At 44.5% G+C, this 14,623-nt stretch overlaps 1 protein-coding gene across 1 annotated transcript; it reads right to left on the bottom strand.

Annotated features, from left to right (window-relative positions):
• Positions 1-8,675: 8,675 nt before the first annotated feature.
• On the bottom strand, positions 8,676-13,803 carry EDDM3B (epididymal protein 3B). Its single transcript, XM_066276198.1, has 3 exons — positions 13,690-13,803; positions 11,611-11,700; positions 8,676-9,702 (listed from the first exon to the last, which is right to left on the bottom strand). Exon 3 carries the CDS (start codon positions 9,682-9,684, stop codon positions 9,244-9,246), a length of 441 nt encoding a protein of 146 aa, XP_066132295.1. The 5' UTR covers positions 9,685-9,702; positions 11,611-11,700; positions 13,690-13,803; the 3' UTR covers positions 8,676-9,243.
• Between the last annotated feature and the right edge of the window lie 820 nt (positions 13,804-14,623).

Genomic DNA, 14,623 nt, shown 5'->3' with positions numbered 1-14,623 from the left:
CACAGGAGCCGAAATGGTCGCCAAGGAAGGAGCAACATCCATGTTGATGGAATGGTTCTGAGTTGGTGGGAGCAAGCATTTTCAACTCCTCTGAGGAGAAGGCTTGGGTTAAAACTGCCATCTGCAGACTCAGAACCTGGCTGGTGGTCATCCAGGTGAAAACCCAGCAGCCAAGAGTGTCTCAAGGGCAGGTACTGTGAACCAGCACAGCTAGTGATTCTAGGTCCTGAGAGGGAGCAGCGTGGAATAAAGAAATAAACTTAGAAAAATGATGGTATTGGTAGGTCTCTTTGCAGCACAAAGGTAGCTTGCGAAAAGCATCTCCACCTCCATACCTGCTTTATTTATAAGGCAGAGTAAAGTCATTAGCAAATCAAAGAGGTCATTAAAACAAGGCCACATTTCCAAGGCAACCCAAGAATTCTCCCAAGTGCAGAAAACCCTCCACCCTGCATAACATTTTTTTTTTTTGTATTTTTCCAAAGTTAGAAGTGAGGAAGCAGTCAGACAGACTCCCACATGCGTCCAACTAGGATCCACCCAGCGTGCCCACCAGGGGATGATGCTCTGCTCATCAAGGGCGTTGCTTATTGTGGCCAGAGCCATTCTAGCACCTGAGGTGGAGGCCATGGAGCCATCATCTGCACCTGGGCCAACTTTGCTCCAATGAAGCCTTGGCTGCAGGAGGAAGAGAGTGACAGAAAAGAAGGAGAGGGGGAAGGGTGGAGAAGCAGATGGGCTCTTCTCCTGAGTGCCCTGACCAGGAATCAAACCTGGGACTTCCACATGCTGAGCCAACATTCTACCACTGAGCCAACTGGCCAAGGCCTCTGCATAACATCTTAACTTTACAAAACAAAGGATAAAAAGAAAACTGCCTCCAGTCTCTCCAAGGGACATGGGGGATAGAATGAATAGAAACAATCCAACATCACAACATGGAGGTGTGGAGAAAAACTTAGCCTTTAGCAACTTAACCAAGCAAGTGAGGTGGGGAGCTGGGATGAGTGTAAATACTCAGCTTCATTGCCAATAAGGAGGTGTGGGGGAAGTACTTAGCCTTTGGCTAAGCCTTAAACTGCAAGGCTTTGCCAACTTGCAGTCTCCCACAGACAGGCACAACCCTCACAGCAGGTAGTGGAGCACTCTGTGGTCTGGTGCCACAAACCAGTGCGCTAGTAATTTTAGGTCCTGAGTCAGTACGCGTGGAATTAGAAAATAGGTTTAGAGATAAAGGATGGGCTTGGGAGGCCTCTGCAATGCTGATGGCAAGAACAGAGAGCGCTCCACACTTGCTTCTTGCTTTATTTATAGGGCAAAGTGGGTCATTAGCAAATCAAAGAGGTTTCCGATCACATTTTCAAGGCAAACCAAGAATTTTACCAAGTGCAGAAAACCCCCACCATACATAACATCTTAACTTCACAAAACAAAGGATAAAAAAAACTTACTTCCAGTCTTTCTGGGGGGCATGGGAGGTAGGATGAGTATAAACAATCCAGCACCACAGCTTAACAGCCTTTAGCAGCTTCACAGAACAAGTGAGGTGGGGTGTTGGGCAGACTGTCAGCTTACTGCCAGTTCCCCACACCTCTGTCCCCAGAAATCTAAACTGCAAAGACCATATTGGCTTTCGGTCCCCAACAGTCTAGCCCTACGCCCAGGCAGAGCTGATGGAGTTGGGGATGACATTTAGGCAGAAACTCGCTGAACCCCTGGCAGCCCATTTGCTGCAGTTGCAGGACATAGAGGTGGATGGCATCATATTCTATGGAACAGAGATTGAGAAATTGGCTGCCATTGCCACACACTCTTCCTTGAGGCAGCATCTTCAGAACTGCCATGACAACCCAGGGAAGCATACCTTATCAGAATGGGTGATGGCTGGCATTCATACTGTCTGACAGAATGCTGAGGACTTGCCAGGCTCAGTGAGTCAGTTGAAGTCTTATAGTGAGCTGCCCCAGGCCCTTCTGGAACTAGGTATGAAGAATGCTGCTTTCAACCCGAGGTCCTGTGGGCCAGATGAGGAAGTGTTTATGGCAGGGGTGAGGGACCTCATTCTCTGTAGCGTAGCACCTCGTCAGTCCTTTTTAGATTACTCGTGGCTATAGTAAGCCCCTATGTGGGGCAGTCCATCAACACAGTTACACAGATGGTAGCAGATTTGATGGAGCTGGAGGGAGCACGGAATCATAAAGCTGTGCAGGCTGCTGCCCATGCTGCTCCCCCAACTAACAAGAGAAACGGGCCTGTAAAGTTTACTCGAACACAGATGTGGGTAGATTTGATTGCGGCTGGGGTGGATAGGAAGAAATTAGATGGCAAGCCTAATAAATTTCTTTTGGAGCTTTGGCAGCAGCTTAAACCAGAACAGAGATTCCAGCCGCTGAGACAAAAGGCCCCAGCAGCTACCAATAAAACTTTTGGTGTGTGGGTAACATGGTTACAAGATTATATGATGGAGAGAGCTGAAGGGTAAGAGGATCCCCAAGACCTGCTGTCCCAGTTTGAATAGGGGGAAGGCCGAGGGACCTGTCTAACAGGGATGGGTGGGGACTGGAGGCCTCAGGTGGAACTTTCAATCCACCAGTCCCCTCCTAATGTACAACAGGTGATGGCCTTGGTGGATACAGGTGCAGAATGTTCCCTTCTCTATGGAAACCCAGAGCGGTTTGCTGGGACCCCAGTGGCCATCGACAGTTATGGAGGCCAAACTGTTCAAGTGAAGCCAATAACTATTTCATTGGGGATAGGAAGACTGCCTCCTAAGCCATACAAGATATATGTATCTCTTATTTCTGAATATATTTTGGGGGTAGATGTCTTACAAGGACTGTGGTTGGAAACTACAGCTGGGGAGTTCCACCTGCGGGTCCGGGTTGTGAAGGCAGTGTTGTGGGGACACACAACACACCCCTTGCAGTTACCCATTCCCCCTTGCAAGGGGGAATTACCTGATCCCTGGCATGTGACTAGCACAAAACAGTACTGCCTTCTAGGCAGTTATGAAGAAATTACAGGGATTCTTGACCTAGAAAAGGTGGGGATCATCCAGCCGGTGCATAGGCCTTACAACTCCCCAGTATGGCCTGTGTGCAAACCATATGGAAATGGAACCTGGCAAATGCCAGTAGATTACAGAGAATTTAATAAAGTTGTTCCCCCTTTGCATGCTGCTGTTCCTTTGATAGCTAATCTGATGGATTGGCTAAGCCATGAGTTAGGGACATACCACTTTGTGGCAGAATTGGCTAATGCATTTTTCTTGTTGATATAGCTGCAGAGAGTTAAGACCAATTTGCCTTCACTTGGGAATGGTGACAATAGAGCTTTACAGTATTATCACAGGGATATTTGCATAGCCCCACCTTGTGTCATGGGATGGTAGCTGCTGACTTGGCTAACTGGAAACAGCCAGAGGTGGTTTGTATGTACCATTATATCAGTGATGTAATGTTAACCAGTGACTCTATTCCAGAATTGAAGCAAGCAGTCTCTACCCTGCTATCCTATTTGAAAGTGTGTGGGTGGGCAGTCAATGAGGCCAAATTACAAGGACCTGGGTTATCTGTTAAGTTCCTGGGGCTTGTCTGGTCGGTTAAGACAAAAGTTATCCAAGTGTTCCCCGTGCCCCTTACAGTAAAGCAGTTATAGGAATTGCTAGGTCTGTTGGGGCATTGGAGAGTATTTATACCCCATTTGGATCAGTTACTGTGCCCCTTATATAACCTTATTTGGAAGGAGGTTCTCTGGGATCGGACTGAGCAGGCATAAGGTGCATTTGCAGCAGCTAAGAGCTGTGAAGGTGGCATAGGCTTTGAGTGTGTTTGATCCTGCCAGGCCTGTGAGCTTGATGTCCATGTAACCTCTGAGGGGTTTGGGTGGGGCTTATGGTAATGGACAGAGCTCCTACGGCAACATATTGGGTTTTGGTCCCAATTATGGAAAGATGTTGAAGTCTGTTACTCATCAGTGGAAAAACAGTTGGCAACATGTATGCTGCCCTCCCAGCCACTGAGAGTATTATGACCACAACTCCAGTTATGGTCAAGACAATGTGCCCATTGCAGGATGGGTGAGAGGCTGGGCAACCGAACCACATAGTGGTACGGCCCAAACCTCCACCCTGGCCAAGTGGAGTGCCTACCTGCAACAATGCCGTGCTCTTAGCATCAGCCCATTGGCAGAACTGCAGAAGTCCTGGGTCTAGTCACCTATGTGACCTTAGAGTCAGGTATAGCTGGGGCTCAGGAGGCAGAACCTGAAGTCAATCTTTACCAGAAGAAGTGGACCACCATCCCTGAGGATGAACCATAGGCCAATCTGCCAAGTGGATGGCCATAGCCTTCTATCTGGCTGCTGAGACTATTTGGATGGCAATGTGCTCCTGCCTGCCCCAACAGCCCTCCTTAAAGGCCAATGGTTTCTTTTTTTTTTTTTTTAATATTTTATTTATTGATTTTTAGAGAGAGGGGAGAAAAAGAGAGAGAAAGGGGAGGAGCAGGAAGCATCAACTTCCATATGTGCCTTGACCAGGCAAGCCCAGGGTTTTGAAGCGGCAACCTCAGTGTTCCAGGTCGACGCTTTATCCCACTGCGCCACCACAGGTCAGGCCAAGGCCAATGGTTTCAATGGACATGGCCTTGTACTGTGTAGGCCCCCTACCTATGTTGGGTGGCCTTGTTGGCACCATGGGGTAAGGGACTAAAGGTGGACCTCCAGTTAACTCCCTGGGCAACAGGTACCTGGCTGCATAAGATAGAAGTGATTTATTCCTTGAGTGCTCAGGGAGACAACATTACAAAGGGCACCTTTATAATTTCTTTATGCCAAGTAATGAGTTCTCCTATCTTATTACACATAGAACCAGCAGATCCTGGTGTATAGGCCAATAAGGTTTGGTATGCCCACCCAGGGTGGCCTTTGGTACCAGCTACTGTCCTGTCTGTGGACAAAACTCTGGCTTGTATTCTGCCAGAAGGGAAAGATTTGCCACTCCTGGTGCTGCTAACCACTCTCTTGTTTCACCCATAATTTGTATTTTGTAATTCTGTCGCAGTAGTCTGTACTGTTTATGTTTATGTAATGTACCTCACTTCTCACACAGATACTTGTTATGTAGATTGTGAGGTGAACCACCCTAAAGGGGTGGGATGTGGGGAAAACAGCTTCTGTTAGGCTTGCTCGCTGTTTTTCCGGCTGCGAGCACTTTACCTGACGAGTGAGTCTATGTAAGGTTACGGATGATTTCCCTCCATGGTGATTCTCCCAGATCACTCTTCCGCCACTGCATGGTGTGGTTTTCCTGATCCCTTGCCCTTCACTGCAAAAAGCAGGTTTTCCTTTGTTTATTTGCTTACCTGTCTTTGTGAGCCTCCAAAAAATGGGTAATGGCCTGATGCTGTCCTGCTCCACAGTTCCTCTACTATCTGCCTGAATTCAATGTGAACTAGCATGGCCTCAACCACCAGCATTACAGGCGTCAAGCAAGTGACCTAGGGATCGCGTCAATGATCTTGCGCTCAAACCAATGAGCCTGCGCTCTAGCTGGTGACCTCAGGGTTTTGAACATGGACCCTCAGTGTCCTTGGTGGATGCTCTATCCACTGTGCCACCACCTGTCAGGCAAAGCAATTTTAAAGAGTTTTTGAAATTTATGAAAACATACTGAAAGAGACCAGCATAGACCGTGCTAAATATAACTAACTGTAAGAGATCAGAATATGTCACCCCAATATGTGCTACATATTTTGAAGCAGCGCTTATCAAGTGAGAAAAACAATCAGTACTCACAATATATAAATTGATCATTGACAAAGAACTACTGGGTTAACACTAATCTATTTTTATTATTTTTCTTAAGTGAAAAAGAGGAGGCAGAGAGACAGACTCCTGCATGTGCCCCAACTGGGATTCACCCAGCAAGCCCCCCTACTGGGGGATGTTCTGCCCATCTGAGGCTGTTACTCTGTTGCTGGGCAACCGAGCTATTTTAGCACCTGAGGTGAGGTCATGGAGCCATCCTCAGTGCCTGGGGCCAACTTTCTCCAAATAAGCCATGGCTGTGGTTGAGGGAAAGAGAGAGATAGAGAGAAGGGGGAGGGGTGGAGAAGCAGATGGTAGTTTCTCCTGTGTGCCCTGACTGGAAATTGAACCCGAGACATCCACACACAGGACCAGTGCTCTACCACTGAACCAACTGGCCAGGGCAGGTTAACACTAATCTCTTGTGAGTTTGATTGGTATAAGTCATCATTTCCCAAGTGTTTGCTCATCTCCAGGTACACTAAAAAAATGGAGAGCTGAGGAGCTAGCTGCCCTTGGAACATGGTGATCATGCTACATTCATTGGCTACTCATTAAGGCCTGAGTTCTAGGAAGGTGTTCAGTCACCTAATTGATAATGTGAATACTATGGCCTTTTCTCTAATTATTTCAATGCAGGCTGCTGAAGACCACAAGGTATTGTACTTTAATGTTTGGTATTTCTACTCCCTATACCTGCCTTAGGCAAAATTATATGAAGTGAATATCTCTCTTACTCTGTATCTCTCTCCCTTATTTAGAAGACAGAATTCTAGTGAACTTGCTTGTGTCCTCAACACTTTCTTCCCTAATTTACTTCCTTTTTTTTCCAACAAAATTTAAGTCTCGGGTCTCATTTTTGAAAAGAGTTGCATTTTCAAGTTCTCCAACACCATCCTATTTCTCTGCCAAGTGAAAATGATTATTATCAGATAAACTTAATTGTGCTAATATCTACAACATAATGTATTATTCCTCAGGAAATATAATGCCATGACCCAACTAAAATGCATTAGCCTCCTTAGATATATTCTCCACAAATGAGTTCAGCAAGAAACCGTAATTCTAAAGCTGATGGAGAAGGTTCTTTATAATCCTGGGAACTGATAGCTTTCATACAGATGACAGCCTACTGTATTTTTATAGTAGAAATATTTATCTTCTGAAACCAGGAAGAAGAGATGATGTGATGTTGGTTTTATCAAAGTCAAAATTAAAGTAACAAGCCAAAGGATGGGAAAGGAAGAAAAGCAATGTTGACTGAGCACATACTATGGGCCAGGACCATACTACATGTTATACTCAATCAGCTTTGCCCACACTCCCCAATCTGAGTAACATTCAGCATGTCAACACAATCAATACCTTGGTCACAACTTTTCCCCAGCTTAGCACATAAACATTTACATTTTCACCATACACATAAGCATATTACACACATATAACACTCATCTTAAGCCTACACACAGAACAAATCACATTCAAGCACACACACCTCTAAACTTATACCAATCACAACATGTACTCTGCACGTATAAAGTAAAAATGTCACACACATTGGAATGATATAATTTACTTAGAAACAGAAAGATCATTCAGCTTGGGTAAGTATAAGGAGTCAATATCAGAAAAATTCTTATATTAGTCAAAAAGAGATGCCATGTGAGCTGAATCATATAAAAAACATGTAAGGCGGCCTGACCTGTGGTGGCGCAGTGGATAAAGCGTCAACCTGGAACCCTGAGGTCGCTGGTTCGAAACCCTGGGCTTGCCCAGTCAAGGCACATATGGGAGTTGAAGCTTCCTGCTCCTCCTCTCCCTCTCTCTCCCCTTCTCTAAAATAAATAAATAAAATCTTTAAAAAACATGTAAGGCCAGTAGCCGCGGCCACCATCACAGCTGCCTGGCCCATGCAGGCTCACGTTGGATTCAGACAATTGGTAATAAAACAATGGAGCCAAGAACTGATGGGCCATTATCTTTAATACTAGCTTGCACCCACCGGGCAAGTAAAACACACATTGGGCTCCAAAACCCAGTCATTCAGTGCTTGCAAAGCTACTGACTTATCCGAGTTTCCTAGAATCAAAGGTTTCTAGCTCACCAGCCTTATTCTCCTCAGTTCCCCATCTCCTTCCTTCTTCCTGCACAAACTCTATACAAACTGGCTTCTCACTCATCACTCCACCATCTTGGCTGCTTCTCCTGGCCTCCTCCACATGGCCTTCTCTTCTCTCCTCTCTAATGTTAATCTCAGGAACCAAGAGAGAGCAAGCTCCCAATCTGCCCCACTTTATAGTGTAGAATTCAAAACCTTTAATCCAATATACAAATAAGGAAGTCTCTGATACAAAGTCACTTATCTGAGGCATAATGGGATTCCTCATGAGAGTGCACCACCCCACATCATGCAATCAGTCAAGGGAGTGGGGAAAAGTTTAGTCTTAAAACTAAGCCTTAGGCCATAACCACCCTGCCTGCTTATAGCCTGTCCCCACACCCAGTGCAAACTATAAGCGAGCAAACATATATATCATATTTAGAAACTTATTTGACCAACAAAATAATATAGGAGAAAGCAGGTAAATGAGGACTGAAGGGTATTACGGGCAGAGAACCACATAAGCGAAGTTATGATATCAAGAAAACATGTGATACATAACCCTAAGTAGTAGGAAAATATTGACACAGACATGGAAAGCAGGGATTAGCTAGGTCTATTGATGTAGGCAGGGCCTACCACTTGGGGAACACTGTTATAAAGTACTGTACCCCAGATTCTGAAAGGCACCATACCTCACTTCGTCAAGTCCACATAGAGACACCCAGTCCAGATAAATTTTGAAGAGTTTTATTAAAGGAGGAGATTTTAATATGCCAGCCACATGTGGCTGACACGGGGCATCTGCAGGCCTAAATTGTGCAGGCCCCCAAATAGTTCAGGTGCTGCTCATATACCGTTGATCACATGTGGGCAGGGGAGAGCATGACATTATGGCACAACCATTAACAAGATTATAACATTTGTCTAGGCCAGGGATACACAGAAATATTAAGACTTTCAAGGTAACACAATCAAAGATATTTACAAATCTTTCAGGGTTCCTCTTCCCTCACTAGCCTAGAGGTATTTTACTCTCAAGATTCCAGGAAGGGAAGGCACTACAATCAATGCAAGGTGGTATGTAAATTCTGTCTCTTATTGAATGGGAAAAAGTTTCTAGGTTAACTTTAATCCTTTCAGAGAATTTAAGACCAAATGACCCTAGTTGTCCTTGTAAGTCAGGAGACTTCTACATTCCTTTTCCTCCATTTTCCAAGGAAAGGACAGGAAAGCCTGACCTTTTCTTCCTAGAATATCAATATTAATTTGCAGCTTTTTGGTACTTTACAACATAACCACTTTACTAGAACCCGGAGGTATAGGTCAACTTTCTAGTTATTGATAACCTTTAACAATCGGATGTCTTCTATGCTATCAACAAACCCATTCGTGCCACAATGGAATTCAATGTAGCTGTAGCTCCTGTGCTCTTTGTAGTGCTTTTTGTTATTCCCTGGGTAGCACCTGAGTATTTTGAAAGGATAGTAGGCCCATATATATACATTTCTGTAGTGATCTCTCCAGTTCCTGATGCATATATGCTCAATTTTCTGCCATAAGGTATAGATGAAGATGTGGTAGCTCTTGTCTTTCGGAGCTTCTCTCTCCCTTATGAGATCATTGCATCTGTATTCACTGAATTCCAAGTTTGTGCTCAGGTGGTGCTGTTTCATAAATTCCCTCCAGGAAAGATTCCAGCTGTGGACAAGAAGCCCACATAAGGGGAACATCAGGAACAAGAGAGGACATAGGATCTTTAGAGAAGATGACATTTCAGTTACCAGGTTCACCTGTGGGTCCACGTGGAAAAGAGAGGAAAGCATTATTGCAGCAATGTCATAAGAGTTGAGCTCCACCTTAAATTTCCTTTGCTGCCATTGTGGACCTTTAAGCCCAATTTTACCATTTGTTTTCAGACTATAAGATAATAAGTTTCATTAAACAATAAAATTTATAATAACTGATAATATGTTAGAGTCAGAGTGAGACAAGTACAAAATTGTAAAATAATAGATGATGTTTATTTTGAGAATTCCAAACAGTTCCTTTCTACCCTCTCTTCTACCCAAACCAGGTAGTACTCTACCTAGCAGTTTTACAGTCCAGATTGGTTCTCGTAAGAGAATGTGTCTGAAAGAGAATGATATTTTAAGTTTTATGTCTGTGAAGTAGAAAGGGTTATCACCTTTTAAGATGAGTTAAGACTTGGGAGACATTTTCCAAGTAGGGTGGCTTTGTTGTTTGTTCCCTGAAATCCCAGGCTACAATTAAACCGATTCTGCAGATGGTGCTTATCTAATCTTGACTTCCTTATAACACTTCCTCAAAACCTGTTTGCAACATGTCATCACTCCTGACTTCCCACTTCCCTTCTCAGAGTCCATTTCCCTAATTATTATCATAATGTATGATCTTGATTTATCATTAAGAATATCATCATAAAGGAACATCAGTTTTGAAATATTGTTCTAACCAACCAAGTACAAAGTAGTCTTCACAAGAGCTATTCTGATCAAAATCAGGGCCTAGAGATATTTTAAAAAGCCTCCCTGGCTCTGTCCTCAGTTACCATGAGGAGTTATGTGGCCTTTACAGAAACTCTAACCTGATTCACAACTCTCTCAGAATTGGTGTCCTCAAATGAGCCTAGTAATAGCTCTCTTACAGACCTGGGAGATTTGTGTGAGAGCACTTTTGAGGGTCTCAAGTGCTTTTCAGGCACAGAGCAAGGAATAGGCACATTCTCATTTGTGGCACCCTATCTCTAACTCGCATAGCTTAAACAGGACGAGAAGACCAGGATTCAAGCTGCTTTGATATATTATTTTCGAAAAGATCAGGGAAGAAGGGGAGTGTGTATCAGTGAGATTAATGCTGAGTTGAATTCAGGTTTTTGCTTCTTATAACTTGGATCACTTTGCATTCTCAACTCTACCATCCAGAAGTTCAATCAAGCTCCTTCTGGTGTTCCTGGGCCTTTCTCCCTGTTGGTCAAATAAGTTTGCAAATATGTATATGTTTGCTCGCTTATAGTTTGCATTGGGTATGAGGGACAGGCTGTAAGCAGGCAGGGTCATTATAGCCTAAGGCTTAGTTTTAAGCCTAAACTTTTCCCCACACCCTTGACTGTTGCATGATAGGGAGTGGTGCACTCTCATGAGGAATCCCATTATGCCTCAGATAAGTGACTTTGTATCAGAGACTTCCTTGTTTGTATATTGGATTAAAGGTTTGGATTTCTACACTATAAAATGGGGCAGAAGAGCCCATGCTGGAGGAGAACAGAGAAAGGCCACATGGGGGAGAGGAGAAGCAGCCAAGATGGCAGAGTGCTGAAGGAGAAGCGAGTTTGTACAGAGAGAAGGAGATGGGGAACAGAGGTGAATAAGGCTGGTGAGGTACAAACCATTGATCCTAGGAAAACTCTAATAAGTCAGTGGCTTTGGGAGCCCTGAATGGAAAGGGAAGTGTTTTCCCACTGTGTGTATTTCTTGCCCGCCGGGTGCAAGCTAGGATTAAAGCTAATGGCCCACCAGTTCTTGGCTCCATTGTTTCATTACCGTCTGTCCAAATCAAATGCAAACCTGCACAGCCAGGCGGCTATGATGGTAGCCGTGGCTACTGGCTTTACACCACCCAACCATCTTCAGTACCAACCCTTCGAATTATAACTTATCCTATTCAGATTCAATACTCACGTCACTGGTCGTAGCGGGGATCAGTATGCGAATCTAAAGAGTGTGGAGTCTGTGCCTTTTCCTTTTTCTTAGAGCCAAGGTCTTCTAGCCCTGAAGAAAAAAAATAGATGTGGGAGGTGTGGTGTTCCAACTGACTGGTGGCGGTGGTGGTGAGGGAGAGTGGACAGCCTTACTCTGTGAATCTGTTTCTCTATCTTCTTATCTAGAACACTTGGGTTCACTCTGAGAATAGCCCAGAGCAAAGGTGTCATACATCAAAAGCAATCTTCTGGGTACAAAGGAATGGCTAGGCCCTGAGGGTAAGTGTTAGGAACAAAATCAACCAAGTAAATTTGAAGATCCGATTGGCTTTTTTAAGCAATTCAGCAGTTGAGCAGGAGTCATCATCTAGCAACTAGAAAGGCGCTTTGATGAGTTCTACAAAATGGAAGTTGTTTTTTTTTTTGTATTTTTCTGAAGCTGGAAACGGGGAGAGACAGTCAGACAGACTCCCGCATGTGCCCGACCGGGATCCACCCGGCACGTCCACCAGGGGCGACGCTCTGCCCACCAGGGGGCGATGCTCTGCCCCTCCGGGGAGTCGCTCTGCCGTGACCAGAGCCACTCTAGCGCCTGGGGCAGAGGCCAAGGAGCCATCCCCAGCGCCCAGGCCATCTTTGCTCCAATGAAGCCTTGGCTGCGGGAGGGGAAGAGAGAGACAGAAAGGAGGGGGGGTGGAGAAGCAAATGGGCGCTTCTCCTGTGTGCCCTGGCCGGGAATCGAACCCGGGTCCCCCGCACGCCAAGCCGACACTCTACCGCTGAGCCAACCAGCCAGGGCCTGGAAGGTTTTTATAGACTGAAAAAAAGTGGGACTAAAAGTTAAAAGTGTAGATTATTTTAAGCAAAGACACCTTCATTTAGGGGAAGGCAGGGGGGGTTATCAGGCAGATTAGTGCTGTACAGGAAATTCTGGATTGATTAGTTTAAAATTCCACCTCTGGAAGAGAATGAAACTGAAATTTGCTGAGTTATTAGGTTTTAGTTTGGTGACATAACTTAGCAAAAGTGACTCACAATTTTACTTATGATATTTCATGCTTATGATTTTTTTACTTTACAATGTTGTTAAAGCAATGTGCTTTCAGTAGACACTGGCTGGGCTAAGCTATGATGTTCAGTAGTGTTAGTTCAAAACAGTCCAAAATAGAGTCACTTTTGGTGACCATGTGAGATAATAAATGTGTAAATTTGCTTGATTATGGTGATTATTTAACAATGCATATGTATATTGAATCAGGTTGCACACCTTAAATACAAACAATATATATCTGCCATAATTCAAATGTTTTCAGTTTAGTTCTTTCTCTTACACACACACACACACACACACACACACACACACACACACACTTCTTTAGCGTTGGTATCTTCAAACATCTCTGTTGTAAAGCCAGTAGCCACAGCCACCATCACTGCCACCTGGCCCATGCAGGTTCGCATTGGATTCGGACAGTCGATAAAGAAACAATGGAGCTAAAAAACTGGTGGGCCATTAGCTTTAATCCTAGCTTGCACCAGGTGGGCAAGAAATACACACAGTGGGAAAACACTTCCCTTTCTATTTAGGGTTCCCAAAGCCACTGACTTATCCGAGTTTCCTAGAATCAAAGGTTTCTAGCTCACCAGCCTTATTCACCTCTGTTCCCCATCTCCTTCCTTCTCCCTGCACAAACTCTGCACAAACTGGCTTCTCACTCAACACTCCGCCATCTTGGCTGCTTCTCCTGGCCTCCTCCACATGGCCTCTCTCTGCTCTGCTCTCTAATGCTAATCTCAGGAACCGAGAGAGCAGGCTCCCGGTCTGCCCCACTTTATAGTGCAAAAATCAAAACCTTTAATCCAATATACAAAATAGGGAAGTCTCTGATACAAAGTCCACCCCACATCAAAAAGGGTGGGCAAGGCTTAGTCCTAACACCAAGCCCCAGGCTACAAAAATCCTGCCTGCCCACAGCCTGTCAACACACATTAATATCACCTGGGCGACAGGCTTCCACGTGGGCAGTACCATCTTTAACAAAGTGAGCATAGGCCTGACCTGTGGTGGCGCAGTGGATAAAGCGTCAACCTGGAAATGCTGAGGTCGCAGGTTCAAAACCCTGGGCTTGTCTGGTCGAGGCACATATGGGAGTTGATGCTTCCAGCTCCTCCCCCCTTCTCTCTTTTTGTCTCTCCTCTCTAAAATAAATAAATTTTTTAAAAAAAAAGAAGCAAAAGAAAAAACAAAGTGAGCATAATATATTTTATCTGCCCAACATCTGTTTCCCAATTTGTTTTGAAATATTCAAAGGAGAAGGGAGGGGTGTGAGAATGAACTTTATTGTGGTCATTGATCCAATAGGCTTTAGTTCATGGACCAGAATTTATGAGGATTTTAAGGTGTTGTTGCATGTTTAGAAACCAGAGAAGAATTAAAAGAAGATAATGTAACCAGAAACAAAGCTGGACTCAGGGTTACCCATCACCCCTTTTGCCAATTTAAAGAAAGAGAGCACCGAGTAGGTACAAGGTGTGTCTTTTGTCAGAGAAACCGGTAGCCCTGAGAAGGCAGGGGAATTCTGTCCACAAAGCTGCCTTCACATTCTCCTGGGGCTGTAGGTTTTTATAGGGTTCGAGGGAAAAAGAAAAAAAGGTAAAAGTCCATGTAGTTAGTCATGTAACAATGTGCAAGAGATGGAGGTTCAATTGCAGGAACATCTCTTCTCCAAGTTCTTCTGATGTAGCACAGGCCTAATCAGTATAGTCCTAGCTGGTGTCCTTGGTAAATCTTTAAGGCAAAAGGGGCAGGAGTCTCCCAGGAACAGCCGGGACCTGGAGCCTCTGAACTGTCTGTAAAAAGACTCCCTGTTTTCTTAGGATACAAAGCAAAGATTTAAGATTGGTGAACTAAGTTTCTAATTAATTTATAGGCCTTGACTTTTCACAGTAAAGCCCGTGGCTAGGCTTTTATAAACAACTATTGTGATTTGAAC

The sequence above is a fragment of the Saccopteryx bilineata genome, chromosome 4, assembly GCF_036850765.1.
Source record: "Saccopteryx bilineata isolate mSacBil1 chromosome 4, mSacBil1_pri_phased_curated, whole genome shotgun sequence".
Lineage (NCBI taxonomy): Eukaryota > Metazoa > Chordata > Mammalia > Chiroptera > Emballonuridae > Saccopteryx > Saccopteryx bilineata.
The sequence above is the reverse complement of the archived record's forward strand: the minus strand, read 5'-3'. Positions and strand labels throughout refer to the sequence as shown.

Coding starts and splice junctions, on each gene's coding strand:
- EDDM3B (XM_066276198.1), bottom strand. CDS start 9,684: ATGTCATCTTCTCTAAAGATCCTATGTCCTCTCTTGTTCCTGATGTTC.